Source organism: Sinohyriopsis cumingii, chromosome 4 (genome assembly GCF_028554795.1).
Source record: "Sinohyriopsis cumingii isolate HCF-2022 chromosome 4, ASM2855479v2, whole genome shotgun sequence".
Lineage (NCBI taxonomy): Eukaryota > Metazoa > Mollusca > Bivalvia > Unionida > Unionidae > Sinohyriopsis > Sinohyriopsis cumingii.
The window spans coordinates 23,249,520-23,274,375 of NC_142964.1; the positions used below are offsets into that span (position 1 = coordinate 23,249,520).

Here is a 24,856-nt window from a genome sequence, read left to right on the forward strand (position 1 = left end):
ATCTATTCATTTTTGATGTAATGTGATTGCATAATGTATTTTATGAAGAAAGCAAATATTTTAGTAATTAAATTTCTCTGATAATACCTGATCACATTACAAATAATTCCTCCCACCCTTCCCTGCAATGCAAATATTCTTTAAGGTGTTGTACAAGTAAAAAGCTGGCTTAAACCAGGTGTAACAATAACAAACTAGTGGGTAGAAAGGGGACTTATCCTGTGAGACTTTCCTTTGCCTTTATTGTGACATCCTTTATTAGCATGTGTATATGTTGACATTGTGGATGGATGTAATTAGAAGTGATTGTATTACAGGTGAAAGTGTTTGTACATACATATCATAAAACTAATTGATTTTAGGTTCCTCAGTTTATTGCAAAAATAATAGAATCATGCTCCGCAGTAACAGATGTAAATTGGTAAACAGTATATTTAAGAATTGAAATAACTTAGACTATGATCTTGCTTGATTATACTGGCACAGCGGTGAATATCACAGTAAAAGAAACAAATCTCAGTTGCACCAGTTGAAATAAATAGAATAATGGAATTCGAATGAAAATCTTATTTGTAATTATTATCGGAGAAGCGTAATTGATTAAATTATTTGCTTTCTTTGATAATTAAGGAGCCTTGATAGCTAGCTCAGTTTCTAGAGCATTAGGCTCGTAATCCAAGGGTTGTGGGTTCAATACCTGCCTGGGATGGCTGCCTTGGTGTGTCCTTGGGAAGGACTTACTTCCCATTTCCATAGCATGGTATAGCCACTTGCATTTTGAAAATGTTATTATAACCAAATAAAACCTCCAGCATTTATTTGATAATTAGTGTCTTGAATTATACTTCTACTACTGCATTCAAAATTTTCTACTGATACATATGCACAAAGATTATAATTTATTCTTGTAATTGTATGTAGAGGCAAATTTAACACCATGCTTGTTGCTCCATATTGTCTTAAAATGGTCTTATATTTTCTATACATTCAGGCAGGAACTTCAACAGGTTTGGAATGCTTCCATGTTGAAGAGCCTAAATTCAAGTGTGTTCCTGGCATCAGGGCGACTCCTTGCCCTTGTTGTGTTTGTTGCTGCTTGGAAGATGGGACTCCCACTCACTGCCAAGACAGTCTTCAGCTCTATTGGATGGATTGAGATCCTGCGAATCTCTGTCTTTCTCTTCCTTTTCTATGCCATAGAAGATAATACACAATTAGCGGCATCCCTTAAACGGATTCAGGTGATCATCACAATTTTTACCCATGGGAAAAAGGCTGTTTAGTATGCACCGTACTTTCATCACACACACACACACACACCACTCCAACTTTCCGTGTTCATACTCTTTGGTGGAGAGTTGGAGTCCAGTGTCAAAAACAAATATTTTTTGATAAAGAGACATTAGAAAGATTACAAATGATAAGTTATAACCTAGTTTAAAACTTATGGACAGCTGTTTAGGTTTTCAGTAAATGCTGTCATCAGGTTAGGCAGCTGAGGGTTTATTTTGGGGGTAGGAGTTTTGTAAACTGAGGAAGAGGACACAAGTTTGATTACAATACTATATGATGCTAATAATACACTAATTATTGATGGTATTAACTGATAAGTGTGTAGTTTAAGTTTAATTAATATACTATAGGATGGTAATAATACACCGTAGTTAATGATGGTATTAATTGATAAGTGTGTATAAATTCTTGGTATTAGTCATTGTTCTACTTAATATAGATATGATTAGAAAGTCGGGGTATTAGTCCTTGTTCTACCTAATGTAGATATGATTAGAATGTCTGGGTATTAGTCCTTGTTCTGGGGCCCCGAGTGGCCGAGTGGTCTAACGCGCTCTCCGTTACGGATCACTGCTATCTCACCTCTGTCTGCGTGGGTTCGAGTCTTGGATTCGGCCAATGTTGGTATGTGAGAAAGCTTGCCAGTAGCTTCTCGTGGGTCGGTGGTTCTTTCTGGGGTTTTCCCAGGTTCTTCCTCCACCATTAATACTGGCCGCCATGTATAGCCTATCGTGTGCTGAAAAATGGTGTTAAACCCCACAACAACAACAACAAGAAGTCATTGTTCTACTTAATATAGCTATGATTAGAAACTGGGTACTAGTCCTTGTTCTACTTAATGTAGATATGATTAGAAAGTCTGGATATTAGTCCTTGTTCTACTTAATGTAGATATGATTAGAAAGTCTGGATATTAGTCCTTGTTCTACTTAATGTAGCTATGATTAGAAACTGGGTATTTGTCCTTGTTCTACTTAATGTAGATATGATTAGAAACTCTGGGTATTAGTCCTTGTTCTACTTAATGTAGATATGATTAGAAACTCTGGGTATTAGTCCTTGTTCTACTTAATATAGCTATGATTAGAAACTCTGGATATCAGTCCTTGTTCTACCTAATGTAGCTATTATTGGAAAGTCTGGGTATTACACCTTGTTCTACTTAATGTAGATATGATTAGAAACTCTGGGTATTAGTCCTTGTTCTACTTAATATAGATATGATTGGAAAGTCTGGGTATTAGTCCTTGTTCTACTTAATATAGATATGATTAGAAACTCTGGATATTAGTCCTTGTTCTACTTAATGTAGATATGATTAGAAACTCTGGGTATTAGTCCTTGTTCTACTTAATATAGCTATGATTAGAAACTCTGGATATTAGTCCTTGTTCTACTTAATGTAGATATGATTAGAAACTCTGGGTATTAGTCCTTGTTCTACTTAATATAGCTATGATTAGAAACTCTGGATATTAGTCCTTGTTCTACTTAATGTAGATATGATTAGAAACTCTGGGTATTAGTCCTTGTTCTACTTAATATAGCTATGATTAGAAACTCTGGATATTAGTCCTTGTTCTACCTAATATAGCTATTATTGGAAAGTCTGGGTATTACACCTTGTTCTACTTAATATAGATATGATTAGAAACTCTGGATATTAGTCCTTGTTCTACTTAATATAGATATGATTGGAAAGTCTGGGTATTAGTCCTTGTTCTACTTAATATAGATATGATTAGAAACTCTGGATATTAGTCCTTGTTCTACTTAATATAGATATGATTGGAAAGTCTGGGTATTAGTCCTTGTTCTACTTAATGTAGCTATGATTAGAAAGTCTGGGTATTAGTCCTTGTTCTACTTAATGTAGATATGATTAGAAACTCTGGGTATTAGTCCTTGTTCTACTTAATATAGCTATGATTAGAAACTCTGGGTATTAGTCCTTGTTCTACTTAATATAGCTATGATTAGAAACTGGGTACTAGTCCTTGTTCTACTTAATGTAGATATGATTAGAAAGTCTGGATATTAGTCCTTGTTCTACTTAATGTAGATATGATTAGAAAGTCTGGATATTAGTCCTTGTTCTACTTAATGTAGCTATGATTAGAAACTGGGTATTTGTCCTTGTTCTACTTAATGTAGATATGATTAGAAACTCTGGGTATTAGTCCTTGTTCTACTTAATGTAGATATGATTAGAAACTCTGGGTATTAGTCCTTGTTCTACTTAATATAGCTATGATTAGAAACTCTAGATATTAGTCCTTGTTCTACCTAATGTAGCTATTATTGGAAAGTCTGGGTATTACACCTTGTTCTACTTAATGTAGATATGATTAGAAACTCTGGGTATTAGTCCTTGTTCTACTTAATATAGCTATGATTAGAAACTCTGGATATTAGTCCTTGTTCTACCTAATATAGCTATTATTGGAAAGTCTGGGTATTACACCTTGTTCTACTTAATATAGATATGATTAGAAACTCTGGATATTAGTCCTTGTTCTACTTAATATAGATATGATTGGAAAGTCTGGGTATTAGTCCTTGTTCTACTTAATATAGATATGATTAGAAACTCTGGATATTAGTCCTTGTTCCACTTAATATAGATATGATTGGAAAGTCTGGGTATTAGTCCTTGTTCTACTTAATGTAGCTATGATTAGAAAGTCTGGGTATTAGTCCTTGTTCTACTTAATGTAGATATGATTAGAAACTCTGGGTATTAGTCCTTGTTCTACTTAATATAGCTATGATTAGAAACTCTGGGTATTAGTCCTTGTTCTACTTAATATAGCTATGATTAGAAACTGGGTACTAGTCCTTGTTCTACTTAATGTAGATATGATTAGAAAGTCTGGATATTAGTCCTTGTTCTACTTAATGTAGATATGATTAGAAAGTCTGGATATTAGTCCTTGTTCTACTTAATGTAGCTATGATTAGAAACTGGGTATTTGTCCTTGTTCTACTTAATGTAGATATGATTAGAAACTCTGGGTATTAGTCCTTGTTCTACTTAATGTAGATATGATTAGAAACTCTGGGTATTAGTCCTTGTTCTACTTAATATAGCTATGATTAGAAAGTCTGGGTATTACACCTTGTTCTACTTAATGTAGATATGATTAGAAACTCTGGGTATTAGTCCTTGTTCTACTTAATATAGATATGATTGGAAAGTCTGGGTATTAGTCCTTGTTCTACTTAATATAGGTATGATTAGAAACTCTGGATATTAGTCCTTGTTCTACTTAATGTAGATATGATTAGAAACTCTGGATATTAGTCCTTGTTCTACTTAATATAGCTATGATTAGAAAGTCTGGATATTAGTCCTTGTTCTACTTAATGTAGATATGATTAGAAACTCTGGGTATTAGTCCTTGTTCTACTTAATATAGCTATGATTAGAAACTCTGGATATTAGTCCTTGTTCTACTTAATGTAGATATGATTAGAAACTCTGGGTATTAGTCCTTGTTCTACTTAATATAGCTATGATTAGAAACTCTGGATATTAGTCCTTGTTCTACCTAATGTAGCTATTATTGGAAAGTCTGGGTATTACACCTTGTTCTACTTAATATAGATATGATTAGAAACTCTGGATATTAGTCCTTGTTCTACTTAATATAGATATGATTGGAAAGTCTGGGTATTAGTCCTTGTTCTACTTAATATAGATATGATTAGGAACTCTGGATATTAGTCCTTGTTCTACTTAATATAGATATGATTGGAAAGTCTGGGTATTAGTCCTTGTTCTACTTAATGTAGCTATGATTAGAAAGTCTGGGTATTAGTCCTTGTTCTACTTAATGTAGATATGATTAGAAACTCTGGGTATTAGTCCTTGTTCTACTTAATATAGCTATGATTAGAAACTCTGGGTATTAGTCCTTGTTCTACTTAATATAGCTATGATTAGAAACTCTGGATATTAGTCCTTGTTCTACTTAATATAGATATGATTAGAAACTCTGGGTATTACACCTTGTTCTACTTAATGTAGATAATGATCGGAAAGTCTGGATATTAGTCCTTGTTCTACTTAATATAGCTATGATTAGAAACTCTGGATATTAGTCCTTGTTCTACTTAATATAGATATGATTGGAAAGTCTGGGTATTAGTTCTTGTTCTACTTAATATAGATATGATTAGAAACTCTGGATATTAGTCCTTGTTCTACTTAATGTAGATATGATTAGAAACTCTGGGTATTAGTCCTTGTTCTACTTAATATAGCTATGATTAGAAACTCTGGATATTAGTCCTTGTTCTACTTAATGTAGATATGATTAGAAACTCTGGGTATTAGTCCTTGTTCTACTTAATATAGCTATGATTAGAAACTCTGGATATTAGTCCTTGTTCTACTTAATGTAGATATGATTAGAAACTCTGGGTATTAGTCCTTGTTCTACTTAATATAGCTATGATTAGAAAGTCTGGGTATTAGTCCTTGTTCTACTTAATATAGATATGATTAGAAACTCTGGATATTAGTCCTTGTTCTACTTAATATGGATATGATTGGAAAGTCTGGGTATTAGTCCTTGTTCTACTTAATATAGATATGATTAGAAACTCTGGATATTAGTCCTTGTTCTACTTAATATAGATATGATTGGAAAGTCTGGGTATTAGTCCTTGTTCTACTTAATATAGATATGATTGGAAACTCTTGGTATTAGTCCTTGTTCTACTTAATATAGATATGATTGGAAAGTCTGGGTATTAGTCCTTGTTCTACTTAATATAGATATGATTGGAAACTCTTGGTATTAGTCCTTGTTCTACTTAATATAGATATGATTGGAAAGTCTGGGTATTACACCTTGTTCTACTTAATGTAGCTATGATTAGAAACTCTGGATATTAGTCCTTGTTCTACTTAATGTAAATATGATTGGAAACTCTTGGTATTAGTCCTTGTTCTACTTCATGTAGATATGATTGGAAAGTCTGGGTATTAGTCCTTGTTCTACTTAATATAGATATGATTAGAAACTCTGGATATTAGTCCTTGTTCTACCTAATGTAGCTATTATTGGAAAGTCTGGGTATTACACCTTGTTCTACTTAATGTAGATAATGATGGGAAAGTCTGGATATTAGTCCTTGTTCTACTTAATATAGATATGATTAGAAACTCTGGATATTAGTCCTTGTTCTACTTAATATAGATATGATTGGAAAGTCTGGGTATTAGTCCTTGTTCTACTTAATATAGATATGATTAGAAACTCTGGATATTAGTCCTTGTTCTACTTAATATAGATATGATTGGAAAGTCTGGATATTAGTCCTTGTTCTACTTAATGTAGATATGATTAGAAAGTCTGGGTATTAGTCCTTGTTCTACTTAATGTAGATATGATTGGAAAGTCTGGGTATTAGTCCTTGTTCTACTTAATATAGATATGATTGGAAACTCTTGGTATTAGTCCTTGTTCTACTTAATATAGATATGATTGGAAAGTCTGGGTATTACACCTTGTTCTACTTAATGTAGCTATGATTAGAAACTCTGGATATTAGTCCTTGTTCTACTTAATGTAAATATGATTGGAAACTCTTGGTATTAGTCCTTGTTCTACTTCATGTAGATATGATTGGAAAGTCTGGGTATTAGTCCTTGTTCTACTTAATATAGATATGATTAGAAACTCTGGATATTAGTCCTTGTTCTACTTAATGTAGATATGATTAGAATGTATGGTATTAGTCCTTGTTCTACTTAATATAGATATGATTAGAAAGTCTTGGTATTAGTCCTTGTTCTACATAACGTAGCTATGATTAGAAAGTCTGGGTATTAGTCCTTGTTCTACTTAATGTAGCTCTGATTAGAAACTCTGGATATTAGTCCTTGTTCTACTTAATGTAGCTATGATTAGAAACTCTTGGTATTAGTCCTTGTTCTACTTAATATAGCTATGATTAGAAACTCTTAGTATTAGTCTTTGTTCTGCTTAATGTAGCTATGATTAGAAAGTCTGGGTATTAATACTTGTTCTACTTAATGTAGCTATGATTAGAAAGTCTGGGTATTAGTCCTTGTTCTACTTAATGTAGATATGATTAGAATGTATGGGTATTAGTCCTTGTTCTACTTAATGTAGCTGAGATTAGAAACTCTGGATATTAGTCCTTGTTCTACTTAATGTAGATATGATTAGAATGTATGGGTATTAGTCCTTGTTCTACTTAATATAGATATGATTAGAAAGTCTGGGTATTAGTCCTTGTTCTACTTAATGTAGATATGATTAGAAACTCTGGATATTAGTCCTTGTTCTACTTAATATAGATATGATTGGAAAGTCTGGGTATTAGTCCTTGTTCTACTTAATGTAGATATCATTAGAAACTCTGGATATTAGTCCTTGTTCTACTTAATATAGATATGATTAGAAACTCTGGGTATTAGTCCTTGTTCTACTTAATGTAGCTATGATTAGAAACTCTGGATATTAGTCCTTGTTCTACTTAATGTAGATATGATTAGAATGTATGGGTATTAGTCCTTGTTCTACTTAATGTAGCTGTGATTAGAAAGTCTGGGTATTAGTCCTTGTTCTACTTAATGTGGATATGATTAGAAACTCTGGATATTATTCGTTGTTCTACTTAATATAGATATGATTAGAATTTATGGGTATTAGTCCTTGTTCTGCTTAATGTAGACATGATTAGAAACTCTGGGTATTAGTCCTTGTTCTACTTAATATAGCTATGATTAGAAACGCTGGATATTAGTCCTTGTTCTACTTAATGTAGATATGATTAGAAACTCTGGGTATTAGTCCTTGTTCTACTTAATATAGCTATGATTAGAAACTCTGGATATTAGTCCTTGTTCTACCTAATGTAGCTATTATTGGAAAGTCTGGGTATTACACCTTGTTCTACTTAATATAGATATGATTAGAAACTCTGGATATTAGTCCTTGTTCTACTTAATATAGATATGATTGGAAAGTCTGGGTATTAGTCCTTGTTCTACTTAATATAGATATGATTAGAAACTCTGGATATTAGTCCTTGTTCTACTTAATATAGATATGATTGGAAAGTCTGGGTATTAGTCCTTGTTCTACTTAATGTAGCTATGATTAGAAAGTCTGGGTATTAGTCCTTGTTCTACTTAATGTAGATATGATTAGAAACTCTGGGTATTAGTCCTTGTTCTACTTAATATAGCTATGATTAGAAACTCTGGGTATTAGTCCTTGTTCTACTTAATATAGCTATGATTAGAAACTCTGGATATTAGTCCTTGTTCTACTTAATATAGATATGATTAGAAACTCTTTGTATTACACCTTGTTCTACTTAATGTAGATAATGATCGGAAAGTCTGGATATTAGTCCTTGTTCTACTTAATATAGCTATGATTAGAAACTCTGGATATTAGTCCTTGTTCTACTTAATATAGATATGATTGGAAAGTCTGGGTATTAGCCCTTGTTCTACTTAATGTAGATATGATTAGAAACTCTGGGTATTAGTCCTTGTTCTACTTAATATAGCTATGATTAGAAACTCTGGATATTAGTCCTTGTTCTACTTAATGTAGATATGATTAGAAACTCTGGGTATTAGTCCTTGTTCTACTTAATATAGCTATGATTAGAAACTCTGGATATTAGTCCTTGTTCTACTTAATGTAGATATGATTAGAAACTCTGGGTATTAGGCCTTGTTCTACTTAATACAGATATGATTAGAAACTCTGGATATTAGTCCTTGTTCTACTTAATGTAGATATGATTAGAATGTATGGTATTAGTCCTTGTTCTACTTAATATAGATATGATTAGAAAGTCTTGGTATTAGTCCTTGTTCTACGTAACGTAGCTATGATTAGAAAGTCTGGGTATTAGTACTTGTTCTACTTAATGTAGCTATGATTAGAAAGTCTGGGTATTAGTCCTTGTTCTACTTAATATAGATATGATTGGAAACTCTTGGTATTAGTCCTTGTTCTACTTAATATAGATATGATTGGAAAGTCTGGGTATTAGTCCTTGTTCTACTTAATATAGATATGATTGGAAACTCTTGGTATTAGTCCTTGTTCTACTTAATATAGATATGATTGGAAAGTCTGGGTATTACACCTTGTTCTACTTAATGTAGCTATGATTAGAAACTCTGGATATTAGTCCTTGTTCTACTTAATGTGAATATGATTGGAAACTCTTGGTATTAGTCCTTGTTCTACTTCATGTAGATATGATTGGAAAGTCTGGGTATTAGTCCTTGTTCTACTTAATATAGATATGATTAGAAACTCTGGATATTAGTCCTTGTTCTACCTAATGTAGCTATTATTGGAAAGTCTGGGTATTACACCTTGTTCTACTTAATGTAAATAATGATCGGAAAGTCTGGATATTAGTCCTTGTTCTACTTAATATAGATATGATTAGAAACTCTGGATATTAGTCCTTGTTCTACTTAATATAGATATGATTGGAAAGTCTGGATATTAGTCCTTGTTCTACTTAATATAGATATGATTAGAAACTCTGGATATTAGTCCTTGTTCTACTTAATGTAGATATGATTAGAATGTATGGTATTAGTCCTTGTTCTACTTAATATAGATATGATTAGAAAGTCTTGGTATTAGTCCTTGTTCTACGTAACGTAGCTATGATTAGAAAGTCTGGGTATTAGTACTTGTTCTACTTAATGTAGCTATGATTAGAAAGTCTGGGTATTAGTCCTTGTTCTACTTAATGTAGCTCTGATTAGAAACTCTGGATATTAGTCCTTGTTCTACTTAATGTAGCTATGATTAGAAACTCTTGGTATTAGTCCTTGTTCTACTTAATATAGCTATGATTAGAAACTCTTAGTATTAGTCTTTGTTCTGCTTAATGTAGCTATGATTAGAAAGTCTGGGTATTAATACTTGTTCTACTTAATGTAGCTATGATTAGAAAGTCTGGGTATTAGTCCTTGTTCTACTTAATGTAGATATGATTAGAATGTATGGGTATTAGTCCTTGTTCTACTTAATGTAGCTGAGATTAGAAACTCTGGATATTAGTCCTTGTTCTACTTAATGTAGATATGATTAGAAAGTCTGGGTATTAGTCCTTGTTCTACTTAATATAGATATGATTAGAAACTCTAGATATTAATCCTTGTTCTACCTAATGTAGCTATTATTGGAAAGTCTGGGTATTACTCCTTGTTCTACTTAATGTAGATAATGATTGGAAAGTCTGGGTACTAGTCCTTGTTCTACTTAATATAGATATGATTGGAAAGTCTGGGTATTAGTCCTTGTTCTACTTAATGTAGATATGATTAGAAACTCTGGATATTAGTCCTTGTTCTACTTAATATAGATATGATTGGAAAGTCTGGGTATTAGTCCTTGTTCTACTTAATATAGATATGATTGGAAACTCTGGGTATTAGTCCTTGTTCTACTTAATATAGATATGATTGGAAAGTCTGGGTATTAGTCCTTGTTCTACTTAATATAGATATGATTGGAAACTCTTGGTATTAGTCCTTGTTCTACTTAATATAGATATGATTGGAAAGTCTGAGTATTAGTCCTTGTTCTACTTAATGTAGATTTAATTAGAAACTCTGGATATTAGTCCTTGTTCTACTTAATATAGATATGATTAGAAACTCTGGGTATTAGTCCTTGTTCTACTTAATGTAGCTATGATTAGAAACTCTGGATATTAGTCCTTGTTCTACTTAATGTAGATATGATTAGAATGTATGGGTATTAGTCCTTGTTCTACTTAATGTAGCTGTGATTAGAAAGTCTGGGTATTAGTCCTTGTTCTACTTAATGTGGATATGATTAGAAACTCTGGATATTATTCGTTGTTCTACTTAATATAGATATGATTAGAATCTATGGGTATTAGTCCTTGTTCTGCTTAATGTAGACATGATTAGAAACTCTGGGTATTAGTCCTTGTTCTACTTAATATAGCTATGATTAGAAACTCTAGATATTAATCCTTGTTCTACCTAATGTAGCTATTATTGGAAAGTCTGGGTATTACTCCTTGTTCTACTTAATGTAGATAATGATTGGAAAGTCTGGGTACTAGTCCTTGTTCTACTTAATGTAGATATGATTGGAAAGTCTGGGTATTAGTCCTTGTTCTACTTAATATAGATATGATTGGAAACTCTTGGTATTAGTCCTTGTTCTACTTAATATGGATATGATTAGAAAGTCTGGGTATTAGTCCTTGTTCTAATTAATGTAGATATGATTTGAAACTCTGGATATTAGTCCTTGTTCTACTTAATGTAGATATGATTAGAATATATGGGTATTAGTCCTTGTTCTACTTAATGTAGCTATGATTAGAAAGTCTGGGTATTAGTCCTTGTTCTACTTAATATGGATATGATTAGAAAGTCTGGGTATTTGTCCTTGTTCTACTTAATATAGATATGATTAGAATCTATGGGTATTAGTCCTTGTTCTACTTAATGTAGATATGATTAGAATGTATGGGTATTAGTCCTTGTTCTACTTAATGTAGATATGATTAGAAAGTCTGGGTATTAGTCCTTGTTCTACTTAATGTAGCTATGATTAGAAACTCTGGATATTAGTCCTTGTTCTACTTAATATAGATATGATTAGAAATTCTGGGTATTAGTCCTTGTTCTACTTAATGTAGCTATGATTAGAAACTCTGGATATTAGTCCTTGTTCTACTTAGTGTAGATATGATTAGAATGTATGGCTATTAGTCCTTGTTCGACTTAATGTAGCTATGATTAGAAACTCTGGGTATTAGTCCTTGTTCTACTTAATATAGATATGATTAGAAAGTCTGGGTATTAGTCCTTGTTCTACTTAATGTAGCTATGATTAGAAACTTTGGATATTAGTCCTTGTTCTACTTAATATAGATATATTATAATCTATGGGTATTATCCTTGTTCTACTTAATGTAGATATGATTAGAAAGTCTGGGTATTAGTCCTTGTTCTACTTAATGTAGATATGATTAGAAAGTCTGGGTATTAGTCCTTGTTCTACTTAATATAGCTATGATTAGAAACTGGTATTAGTCCTTGTTCTACTTAATGTAGCATGCTTCATATGCAGGGGATGATATCTTGACCTAGGTTGATTTTTGCCATGTGTTTTTGAATTAAATGTTGAGAGCTGTAATGGAGACTACATAGATTTCATTCGAAATGTGTACTTTATTAAAATTATATTATGTCAGTGTATTTATATGAATAAGCAAACATTGTACTAGTATGATGAATATCTTACTGAAAACAAATAAGAAAATTAACAAGTTTGTCTTTTTTTTCAACATCTTTTTGTTGTTTTTTGTTAGCAGAGTTGTTAATCATAACATTATTAAATTTGAAGATGTTTCCAAATTTAACATCATTTCATAAATATGTCACATGTTTGAATTTTAATACATACTGACTATGGGTCAGTGGTGTTTTGGCAAAGCTTGTTATTCAAGTATACAGTGTCTTATCTAATGATTTTTCTGATAGAGAATTCTGATGCTTGAGATTGTCAATATTACACCGATGTCCTATCTTAAGATTTCACTGCTAGAGAATTCTGATGCTTGAGATTGTCAGTATTACACAGATGTCTTGTCTGGAGATTTCTCTGCTTGAGAATTCTGATGTTTGAGATTGTCAGTATTACACAGATGTCTTATCTGGAGATTTCTTTGCTAGATAATTCAGATGCTTGAGATTGTCAGTATTACACAGATGTCCTATCTCAAGATTTCACTGTAGAGAATTCTGATGCTTGAGATTGTCAATATTACACAGATGTCATATCTGGAGATTTCTCTGCTTGAGAATTCTGATGCTTGAGATTGTTGGTATTACACAGATGTCTTATCTCAAGATTTCTCTGCTAGAGAATTCTGATGTTTGAGGTTGTCAGTATTACACATAATGCCTTATCTAAAGATTTCTCTTGTAGAGAGTACTGTTGCTTGATGATATGCACACAGTGGATGGAACCAGGAACAAAGAGGATAGAGGGCCTGTCCGAATCTCAGAATCTGATTCAAATGTAGCTGTGGAAGTGAAGAATATGACAGCATTTTGGGATAGCCATCATCAGAACAACAAGCCTGTAGAAAGCAAGCAGAATGATGAGGCTGGAATAGCACTTATGCAGCTGGTAAGATTTCATGCCAGGTTTTTTTTACACATAATGACTTCATCAAAAGAACAGAGTTATTAAATGCATTTTACTCTGTAATTTCTTTTGTGCATGTTAAATAAATAGGAATGCTTTCTGCCTTTGTCTTGCATGCTAGACAAAGTATGTATATATTTACATACCTCTGATCCTTACGTTTTTCTCAGTTTAACCAGACATTTTGATGGACCTCAGAGACGAACATGAATCTGCTATTTGTTATATATATTTATTAAAAGAAAAATGTTTTGACCCCTCCATATGTCTCATCAGGTGGTAGCAGCAAATTTAAGTTTATACCAATGATTTGCTTTGGATGTCCACACAATTAAAAAAAAAATGGTAAACAAAATGTATGTACACAGTATTCCTGTCAGTAATCCAATCATTGCTAGATTTGTACTATAATTGTAAATCTATTCAGTTAAAGCTCATCCTTTAAGGTAAAAACATTTCTCTTTGTTGATATAAATGTCTGTTTCAATTTCACTTTCACTGCCTAAATGTTGACATTTGACCAGGGTCTATGGCATTAAACCAGAGTCTAAATGCTGGCATTGGTCCAGATTCTGTGGCATTGGACTAGAGTCTAAATGCTGGCATTGGACCAGAGTCTGTTATATCAACACAAACAAGATTTATTCTCGTATGTTCATCAAGAGTGTCTGCGCTTAGCCTGTACCACAGTTTTGGTTTGATTAAATTATGGTGTGAAAATCTGCACTGACTCGTTGCTTGACACAGGAAGTACATGTCAGTTTTTTTTTTACATCAGTTGCATTCAGGCATTCATTCAAACTGTTAACTTTTAGTAAATCATCTCCTGACAGTATACTGTAATTGTTGTATACAATTTACTTCACAGTCCCCCTCTCATTACTTCATTAACACTGATGACTGACGGCATTGAGTGATCATTGTCCATGTGCTCATTAGCAAACAGTGGCATGTTGAAAAAAATAAAAAGCTCAGACATATTGAATTCATTCAAATTCACTTGGTCCAGGAATCTAAAATGTATATATGCCTGAATAAGTCATATACACTGTACTCCCTTGGCTGGGAAGTCACTCTGATGTGACAAATACTCCATTTCTGTCCGTTTCTTGTGACTGCCTTTACACACAGCTTTGCAGTAGTTTCAGAATTTTTTTTAAAATCCTAAGTACATATTTACTATTGATATAAAATATAAATCTATCAGCATGTTGCTTTGTGGTAATGTGTGGCAAATCTCTTGCCTACAGTAAATTGTCTAGATTTACAACTGTCATCCGTATTAAGCTTATGCTTTGACATGGTGAGTAGTGTTCTCTCATGCTGTAAAACTAGGACTGGTACTTATGTCTCATCTAGGCATATGTAAGCCTCCCAGTAAAACTAGGACTGGTACAGTAACTCGTGTCTCATCTAGGCATATGTAAACCTCCCAGTAAAACTAGGACTGGTACTCATGTCTCATCTAGGCATATGTAAGCCTCCCAGTAAAACTGAGACTGGTACTCATGTCTCATCTAGGCATATGTAAACCTCCCAGTAAAACTAGGACTGGTACTCGTGTCTCATCTAGGCATATGTAAGCCTACCAGACCCCCAAAAACTTAAGAAAAACAGACAGACATCTTACTGAGAAGCCATTCTTTAAAATGTTACAGATTATGTTGCCCTTTGAACACTTATAACCAACTAGCTGACTAGAAAAGTTCTCAGACAGCTGACAACTCTATGGATTGCCTGACAAAGAAACAATGTGTAAACTAGATAGTCTTTCTTTTGAATTAAGGTTAGTCTGCAGCACCATTATTGACAGTCTGACAATATTCTGTAAACTATACAGCAAAAAATCATAGACAGTTTGATGTAATGATATTTTGGGATATCCTTTAACCAAATATGTAATGATATTTTTGATATCCTGTGACCATATATGTAATGATATTTGGGATATCCAAAGACCAAAAGATGTAATGATATTTGGGATATCATTTGACCAAAAAATATAATATTTGGGATATCCTTGACCAAATATGTAATGATATCTGGGATATCATTTGACCAAATATGTAACGATGTTTGGGATATTCTTTGACCAAATATGTAATGATAATTTGGATATCCTTTGACCAAATGGTGTAATACTAATTTGGATATCCTATGACCAAATTTGTAATAATAATTTGGATATCCTTTGACCAAATATGTAATGATAATTTGGGATATCCTTTGACCAAATGATGTAATGATATTTGGGATATCCTTTGACCAAATATGTAATGATAATTTCGATATCCTTTGACCAAATGATGTAATGATATTTGGGATATCCTTTGACCAAAAAATGTAATTATATTTGGGATATCCTTGACCAAATATGTTATGATATTTGGGATTTCATTGGACCAAATATGTAATGATATTTGGGATATCCTTTGACCAAATATGTAATGATAATTTGGATATCCTTTGACCAAATATATACAGTGTGACCCCACTAAAGCGTGCTCCGTTACAAAACGAATTCGGATATAACACGGCTGTGGTGTGGCTCCCAAAATGTCATATACATGTATTTTTCTTGTACAAAAAAAATTCTTTCTTAAAATTACGAAAAAACGTAAAAACTTTATTGTCATTTTGGGGAAGAGATCGCATATGAATAATAAAAGGTGATCGTGGCATTGCTTCTGAAATTTTGTATGTACTTTTCTTGTACACGAAAAAGTAGTTTTTTTCTTCTTAAAAGTACAAAAAATAACACATAAAAAGTTTATTCTGGGATCGTGTAGGTCTTCGCCAATGTCGCAAACTTGGATTATTTTTCCTTATTGACGGCAAAACATACCATGTGACGATTTTGTTTAAATTGGCGGAGTTGTTGGCTGTTTAAACTTTAATATACAACCATTGGTTTGGAGTGCAGAAATTCAGGGGCCCCATGAAAGGAAGCCGCAACTGGATATAAAATGCACTGAAATTTACCTATTGTCACATAAACAAATTCTTTATCCATATTGGCAAACCATCTAAACAGTGCATTGTTATATTATAATCCGCTTATCATGACATCCAGCAAGAGTACTGTATGTTGTGAAATATCCGCTTTTTTGTTGTTGACATTTCTGGTAATAGAGATCAACCAGACAAGGTATTATCTCGTAATCTGTCTTTTCGGCCGCTCGCTAGTAATTAATATATTTACAAAGACTGACGTTTGTATGTGGATGGTAAGTAAAATTCCTCTTCTTTTCACTCAGAATTAAATTCTTCAGAACACTCACATTTTCTGTAATAATCCCTGTCATCCAACCAGAACACCTGCGTCTCTATTGTCTGTTGACCCGTTAATTTTCAGACTCATGTGTGGAAGGTAGCATAACATTGCTACCACAAATGTAAAAAAAAAGACCAAAAAAACCCCAAACCAACAACAACTACATCTTACTTATTGGTTTATTCAATAGACACGGAGGGACAGTAACTAGAATAGTCCAAATGACGGCCAGTTCACTTTTAAAAATGTACCCAGATAAAATGGTTTGCTGAAATTTCAAAGGAAGCATTACCTTTGAAGCACCGATTGTTATGAAAACATAATCAGCAAATGGAAAAAAAATCAGTCTCAATCATGTAATACAATTATTTGATGTTGCCGCCGCAATAAGAAATGGGCATTTGTTTGGTTCTCCAAAGCTGTCCTTTAGCTGTGACTTCAATAACGCATGCACCCTTCATCAAAGAAAGCCGACTACAATCTTTCAATAACAGCAAAGAACTTTTCTTCAAAGGAAGTCAGTACCAAGCTTAAATAAAAGTGATGGAATCTGATGGATTTTGCATTTTCCAACGTGACTGGAACACGTTAACTGTACCGTGAAAGTTTTCTTTTTGTAGGGAAAAAGTTTATGCTTATGAACGCTACCAATGGCGGCTTAAAACACAAACATTTACTGACTTGGGACATACTGAAAAGTAAACGTGCTTCGTCATTCATTACGTGATTGTGCTATATTTTTCCACTGAATTCAGACCAATATGACCTGTGACAAAATTATTGAATATTTTAAAGCTCTCTGTGTGTGCATATTTTCGATGGAATCACTTGTATTGTGGATTCAATGTATATGATGAGGTTCGTGGGTGAGTACACAGTGTTGATTCTATTCCTGCTATACATTAGACATGTATATAATAACAGTATTCATGTGTATGTACCAATTCGTGGTTCTCTAAATAAAGTAAACTATTATATGTCTTCTCTGTTTTTGCTACAGGTGTATTTCTCATTTAATATGCATCAATTTAAGATGTTAACTGTGCCGATGAGGCACATATTTTACCGTCCGCATTTATTACCTACACCCCTCCCCACAATTTTTTTTTTGGGTACATGCATAATTTTCTTCAGCTAACTGACCTGGTTGCTTATAACATGGTTCAGTCTATAACACGGTCAGGTTCTATGGCTCCCAACTACCGTATTATACTGGGGTCACATTGTGATGATAATTTGGATATCCTTTGACCAAATGGTATAATACTAATTTGGATATCCTATGACCAAATATGTAATGATAATTTGGATATCCTTTGACCAAATGATGTAATGATATTTGGGATATCCAATTACCAAATGATGTAATGATATCTGGGAAATCCTTTGACTAAATGATGTAATGATATTCGGGATAACCTTTGACCTAATGATGTGATGATATTTGGGCTCTCTATTGACCAAATGATGTAATGATATTTGGGATAACCTTTGACCAAATGATGTAGTGATATTTGGGTTATCCTTTGACCAAATGATGTGATGATATTTGGGCTCTCTATTGACCAAATGATGTAATGATATTTGGTATATCCTTTGACCAAATATGTAATGATAATTTAGATATCCTGTAACCAAATGATGTGATGATATTTGAGACATCCTATGACCAAGTGATGTAATGATATCTGGGATATCATATGACCAAATGATGTAATGATATTTGGGATATCCTATGACCAAAGATCCAGCAGCTTAGAATATGTGTCATTCAAAACCTTTGAACTGGCGGTCATGTCTTGCAAATGCAGGTATATAAGGAAGCTTGGTATGTATTAGTTTTAGTTGCACTTCAATACAATAACGACTGTATGGTGCCAATTAAAGTAAAGTCTCCAAAGTGTACAGGTGAAGAATTTCACATAAACTTTAGGAAGATAAGCACTTCCGAATAACTTAAAGTATAAAATACAGCAAGATAATACTATATTTGCTTATCAGACAAGTCCAACTGCAAACTGCACAGCCCCACATCTGGGTCTGTGCAGTGTATTAGGTGTAACCAGTAGAGCAAACAAGATTGACCCTGATCTGCAAGTGCACTATGCTAAGGCAGGTCTGGATATTTGTTGTTTGCACTTTGACTGGACTTATAAGTGTGTATATATGGTATATGTAGAGTGTAAAGATGCCAAAATCTGTTGAAGGTACAATAAAAGATCCTGAAGATAATAACCATTTTATTCAACATTATGAAATTATCAGCCTTTAATAAGAAGTCATATAATTTGTTACATTCATTCATCTGGCCTCCTTCACTTTTGTTGATCCTTGTCATGATGGTACTCCTAAGCAATTGCATGAATGTGATTGTTGTACATGAAATGGGCAATGGATAAGTAGGCATTTCCATGGTTTCTCCTCCAGAATCTTTCTGGTTACAAAATTCAGTGGCAAATTGAGATCTATGATAGACTTAGAAGGCACAGTCAATTTCTTTCTGGCCCAAAATTCAAGAGGGAGATTGGAAGATCCATCTGTCTATAAGCAAAGTGAAGATTGGAAGGTCCATCTCTCTGTAAGGGCTGTTTCATTAAAACATACATGGGACCCAGGGAAGACACTTTTGAAGTGGGGTACTCACTCATATATGCAATTTAGAAATTTATTATCATTTTATATGTAACTCTGTGAAATCAAAGTAGCCTGGCATATATTTTTTAAAAACTGCCTTCCCTTGGTACTATGTGTGTTTAAATGGAACAGCCCTGGTTATGGTGTAAAGAATACATGATCATTCTCAATTTATCAGATGTGTACTTTACTATACTGATTCATACTGCATCACACATACTTTCGCATATCATTGGGTATTATACCGATTCCATGCTATTCCATTTATCCCCAGTCTAAGACATTGCGCATTTACCAAGACATTGGACTGCATCATAACCATTTTCAGGATAATTAATTTGGAGAAATTGGACCTTAAACCTCAACATTTTGCCCATTTAGGTATGTAGTTCTTAACACACTTTAACTTGGTTAATCTTTGTCACCTAAACCTAAGGGGTGTAACTCTGAACAGATAGCCCCAGGTAAGGATCAGAATATTAATATTGGGAACAGAATTTACCGGCAAGGGGGATTACTCATTCTAATAGGTAATGCAAAGATGATTGTGACAATTCACAAGAACATTTATTTGCAGAGGCACTCTACCAACAAAAATAAAGACAATGAATGAAATGTATTCAGATGTAAAAACTATTCCTAACTAATGATTAATATTACTCATCACTTCCAATCAAACCAAAGCACTTCTTTGTGACAAACAACTCAAACACTTACCTTCACACTATGTAACAACCAAATATCACTGAAGCTCCACAAATGAACATGAAGCAAATGAGAGAGAAGATATGTTCGTCAAAAGTTGATAAAGGTTTTCTTGTCATCTATTAGATGAAATACTAACAGAAAATTTTATATCCTTATACATATTACATATACATGTAATGGTACATCAGTAATCTGAATGAAAATGAAGAATATGTGGCTTGAATTTGCCTTTCATACCTGTAGATAAACAAAGATAATTCAACCCTCCCCTCCTAAATTGTGTTTGTTCTTGGAATCAGAAATACATCTTTGAATGAAAGAGGAAATAAATCATTTCCAGGTGAATTACAATGTAAACTGAAGTATCTTGTATTTTTTGCAGGGTGAAGATTCACGCCTTACTTCATTTGGACTAAAAAGCATTTCATTACAAGTCATAAAGGTGTGTTTTATTTCTTTGTCTTTGTATTTACATATTGTTATTTCAATCTGCCTTATTGGCAATGAAGGATGGAAAAATTTTGATCTGAAGAGTCTCATTTATTAAAGAGTGAATTCCTTTTTCTTTCCCTTAAATGATCATGATCTCTAGAATTTTACTTCTGTATGTAAATAACAGCTGTTCTAATGATTTCTTTTAAAGGTATGAATATGCCATATATGTATTGTGCTTGTCCTTTATTTGAGGAATTTATATTGTACTTCTTTATCCTGTCATGGAAGGGTCATTAGGGTTGACAACATTCAAAGACTGCAATGTCCCAAAGTACTAAGTCTTGACATTCCACCAATAAAAGCCGCTGGAGCAAAGCCACATAATCAGATGTGCAGAAAAGATTGTAGCCTAAGGAATATTCAGGTTTATGCAAATGATGCCAATCCACCATCTGATGTGGCCACCATTACTTCAGATAGAATAACCATTCAACAACTCCAACTGCTGAACAGAATTTGACCAGATTTTACATATTCCTTGCATAAAGTCCATTCAGATGAAATTGCCTTTGAAATTTATACAAATAATGCCAGTGTGCCATCAGATATCACCTTCACTAAAAATACAAGAACCTTGTAACATCTTCTCTGACATCTTATTTCATCAAATTTGACCAGACTTGACCGAATTGGACCAACTTGACAGAATTTTACCAGACTTGACAGAATGCATCTTGACATGAAGGCATTTGAAAGTTATACAAATAAAGACAGTCTGCTATCAAGTATGGCCAGTATTACTAAATGAAGAAAGTTATACAAATAAAGACAATCTGCTATCAAGTATGGCCAGTATTACTAAATGAAGAAAGTTATGCAAATAAAGACAATCTGCTATCAAGTATGGCCAGTATTACTAAATGAAGACCCTTTAAAAACCCTTATACAATTTCTTCCAAAAACCTTTAAGCAATTTCTTCTCACAGATGGCTAAAACATATTTACCATGTTTGACAAAAGACATGAAACTTTTGTACAAATTATAACCATTATTGAAAACAGAAAATATTTAAATGACCTCTGAAAAATTGGCTGGAGAGCATTTGTCGCCATGAAGGAATTTAAACATTTTTACAAATTTTTCCATTTCTGATTTTAAATACGGCCACAATAAATAAAAACTGAAAAACTACTTCCCACAAACTAGCAAGCAGAATTTGACAAGATTTAATCAAAAGAATCCACTGCCAAAATGGCTGTTGTTATATAAAAAAGATAGAACTTTTAAACAACTTTTCAAAAAATAGAATTTTACCATGTTTGACATAAAGCATCCAGGAAATAAAACTTTTCAACACTGATGCGACCAGGTCATGAAATTTCATTATTCTATTTTTCCAAATGGCTGTTGGTCATAATGATACATGCTAAAATGTGTGCAAATTGTATTTCAGTCATTTATTCATGTCAGTTTTTGGAACTCTATTTAGTGGTTGTTGGAATTTCTTTGGCATAAAATAGTAAGCCAGCATATGCTGTTAATCCACTATTCAATATTGTTACTACCATAAGAAAACATTTACATGACTACTTTAAAAAACAACTGAGCACACGTTGACCTGATTGCACAGAAACCATTATGGCTTAAGATCTCCCAAGGTTGCACATGTTACTTAATTGATTTACAGCCTAATTTTCTGGACCTCATGTTGCTTCTTATTTGATTTACAGCTGGTACTATTGTTGCTCTTCCTAAACTTTTGAACTTTTTATCACCCATGGTTCATGTAACATACTCTATTACAATTAATCATGGATATGTGTGTAATGGATAAGGATAGTTATGGATGTATGTGTAATCGATGGGGACAATTATGGACATGGGTGTTGTGGTTGGGGGCATTTAATGATATGTGTCATGGATGGAGGCAATTGTGGACATGTGTGTCTTGAAAGTGGGGCAAGTTTGGACATATTTGTCATGGATGGGGGCAATCATGGACATGTTTATCATTGATGAGGGCAATTAAAGACACAGGACATGAGTCTTGGACAGGGGAAGATATAATAATTGAGAAAAGCATGTAATAATCATCTGTATCACAGACTTTTGATTTAAAATTTAGTTTATGAAATGGAAACCAATCTTCCTTTAGCTGACAAAAGTTTTGCTTTTTGATAACCTAACATAACTTTACCAGTAATTGTATTGTTCATTCTAAAGCCTGAATTACACTGTTATTTCAGGGAGAGCTGCTAGCTGTTATTGGACCAGTTGGAGCTGGAAAGGTAATAATTCTCCAGTTGTATTTGGTATTTATTATTGGGCCAGTTGGACCTGAAAAGTAACAATTCTACAGTTGTAATTGGTATCTGTTATTGGGCTAGTTGGAGCTGGAAAGGTAATAGTTCTGCAGTTGTATTTGGTATCTGTTATTGGGCCACTTGGAGCTGGAAAGGTTACAATTCTGCAGTTGTAATTGGTATCTGTTATTGGGCCAGTTGGAGCTGGAAAGGCAACAATTCTACAGTTGTATTTGGTATCTGGAAAGGTAACAAAACAAATGTACAGTTGTACTAGGCTTTTAACCATTATTAAATGAGATTAACTTGTACTGTAATTTGATTGCCTGTTAGACATTTAAAAAAATCACTAGTCTGCATAAAAATATGGGTTCATACAGTGGGCAGCAGTAAATATATTCATAAAGATGACTGCCATGATCAGCATTGTTACAAACCATTGGCAAAAATTCACTACACTATCTTTTCACATGTGACTGCCATAAATAATATTTATGACTTTCTGCAGTAAAAAAGTATGTCATAAACTAGCTAACAAAATAAGATTTTATATGTCAAAGGAAAGGACGTCTTATCAATTGATAAATGTTAGTGTTTGGAAGAGATAACTTGATTGGTTTACTCAGCTTGATAGGTCATCGTGGGTCAAAATTCTGAGAAAATGTGACAATAATTAGTCATGGTCCGTTCCATTTAAACATCGTACCCAGGGAAGGCAGTTTTAAGAAAATATATGCCAGGGTACTTTGATTTTACAGAGTTCATATTAAAATGATAAGAAAATTCTAAATTGCTTCTGTAGGTGAGTACCCCACTTTAAAAGTGCCTTCCCTGGGTCCTATGTATGTTTTAATGGAACAGCCCTAACGCCAAAGAGGTTACCCCCATATGTTTTTAATGGAACAGTCCTAAGCAGGTTTGTGCATATTCATGAGGAACAGGGACTTTTACTTTAAAACTGGAAGCCATGGGAGAATAGAGACTGTTGCAGATATGCCTACCATCCCACATTTTACGTATTAGTCCTGCAAAATGCCCAAATTTGTCTTTTGCGTCATGCAAATACGCCTTAAGTGTTGAAAATCTGCACAAGTAGGGACAAAAAATCCGCATATCAGAAAATATGCTATCACCGACCAGAACCGGAAATTATCAAATCTGCACATGCGCGATGGTTTAAAATAACCATTGCAAATACGTGTGTTCTGAGGTAGTTCTAATATGGTGCGATTTCCCATTAATACATGTGCTAAAACGACATCTTGAAAAGCTGCTAAAAACCATTCTTTTGAAGTTTGTGAAGCCTTCAGATATGCTTTATCAGTCTGTAACAGAAGTTCAGTTTGAAGTTAAGCACCATCAGAAAGAGGATAAAGATATTTTGATTGGACAGCCTGCAGCTGACTTCACTGCTAGAAAAGATGAGGTCCTCCTGAGAGAACAGAGGCTGCAGGATTTTTATGATGGGGCAAGAAAGTTTTTAAATATCAGCAAAATACATTAGAGACTAGTTACCCCTTAATTTATTAAAGCATGCTGAAATTTTGGATCCAGCATTGCAACTAGAAGCTAAAATGGCATCTTTGGATTATTCTTTGAAAGATTTTCAGTATTATTACCGTATTTGCCGGCCTATAAGACGATACTTTTTTTTAACCAGGAAATCTTAGCTTTGTCTTATACTCCGAATCAACTTATATATGGATTATGTCATGCGAATCACTTTATTATAATTTTTTTATGGAAAATAACTCTCCAAGAGTATGAAAAATGATGTGTAGAAAATGTAGGATCCCACATTGAGTATTTTAAACAATTACATGATCATCAGTATTAAAAATTAACATAAATCAGATGTAATTGTGCTAAAGTAACATGCACCAGTAATGTACATTGTTTGTAAAATATGTTGTTTAAAGTTAATTACATATATGTGCATTATAATTTACAAGTTAGAAGATGAATAACCATGACAAAGACATAT

The 24,856-nt window shown here is 33.2% G+C and overlaps 1 protein-coding gene across 3 annotated transcripts in view; it reads left to right on the forward strand.

Moving 5' to 3' along the window:
* LOC149800811 (ATP-binding cassette sub-family C member 4-like) overlaps nucleotides 1–24,856 on the forward strand; it is a 174,220-nt gene that overhangs the window by 51,059 nt on the left and 98,305 nt on the right. For all 3 annotated transcript variants that reach the window (XR_016420565.1, XM_089954806.1, XM_089954807.1), the window contains 4 exons: nucleotides 992–1,241; nucleotides 13,296–13,499; nucleotides 20,516–20,575; nucleotides 22,816–22,857. Coding sequence is in view for 2 of the 3 variants with exons in the window: in XM_089954806.1 (XP_089810932.1) it covers nucleotides 992–1,241; nucleotides 13,296–13,499; nucleotides 20,516–20,575; nucleotides 22,816–22,857 (556 nt within the window). In the remaining variant the exon portion in view is untranslated. The remainder of the gene's footprint in view (nucleotides 1–991; nucleotides 1,242–13,295; nucleotides 13,500–20,515; nucleotides 20,576–22,815; nucleotides 22,858–24,856) is intronic.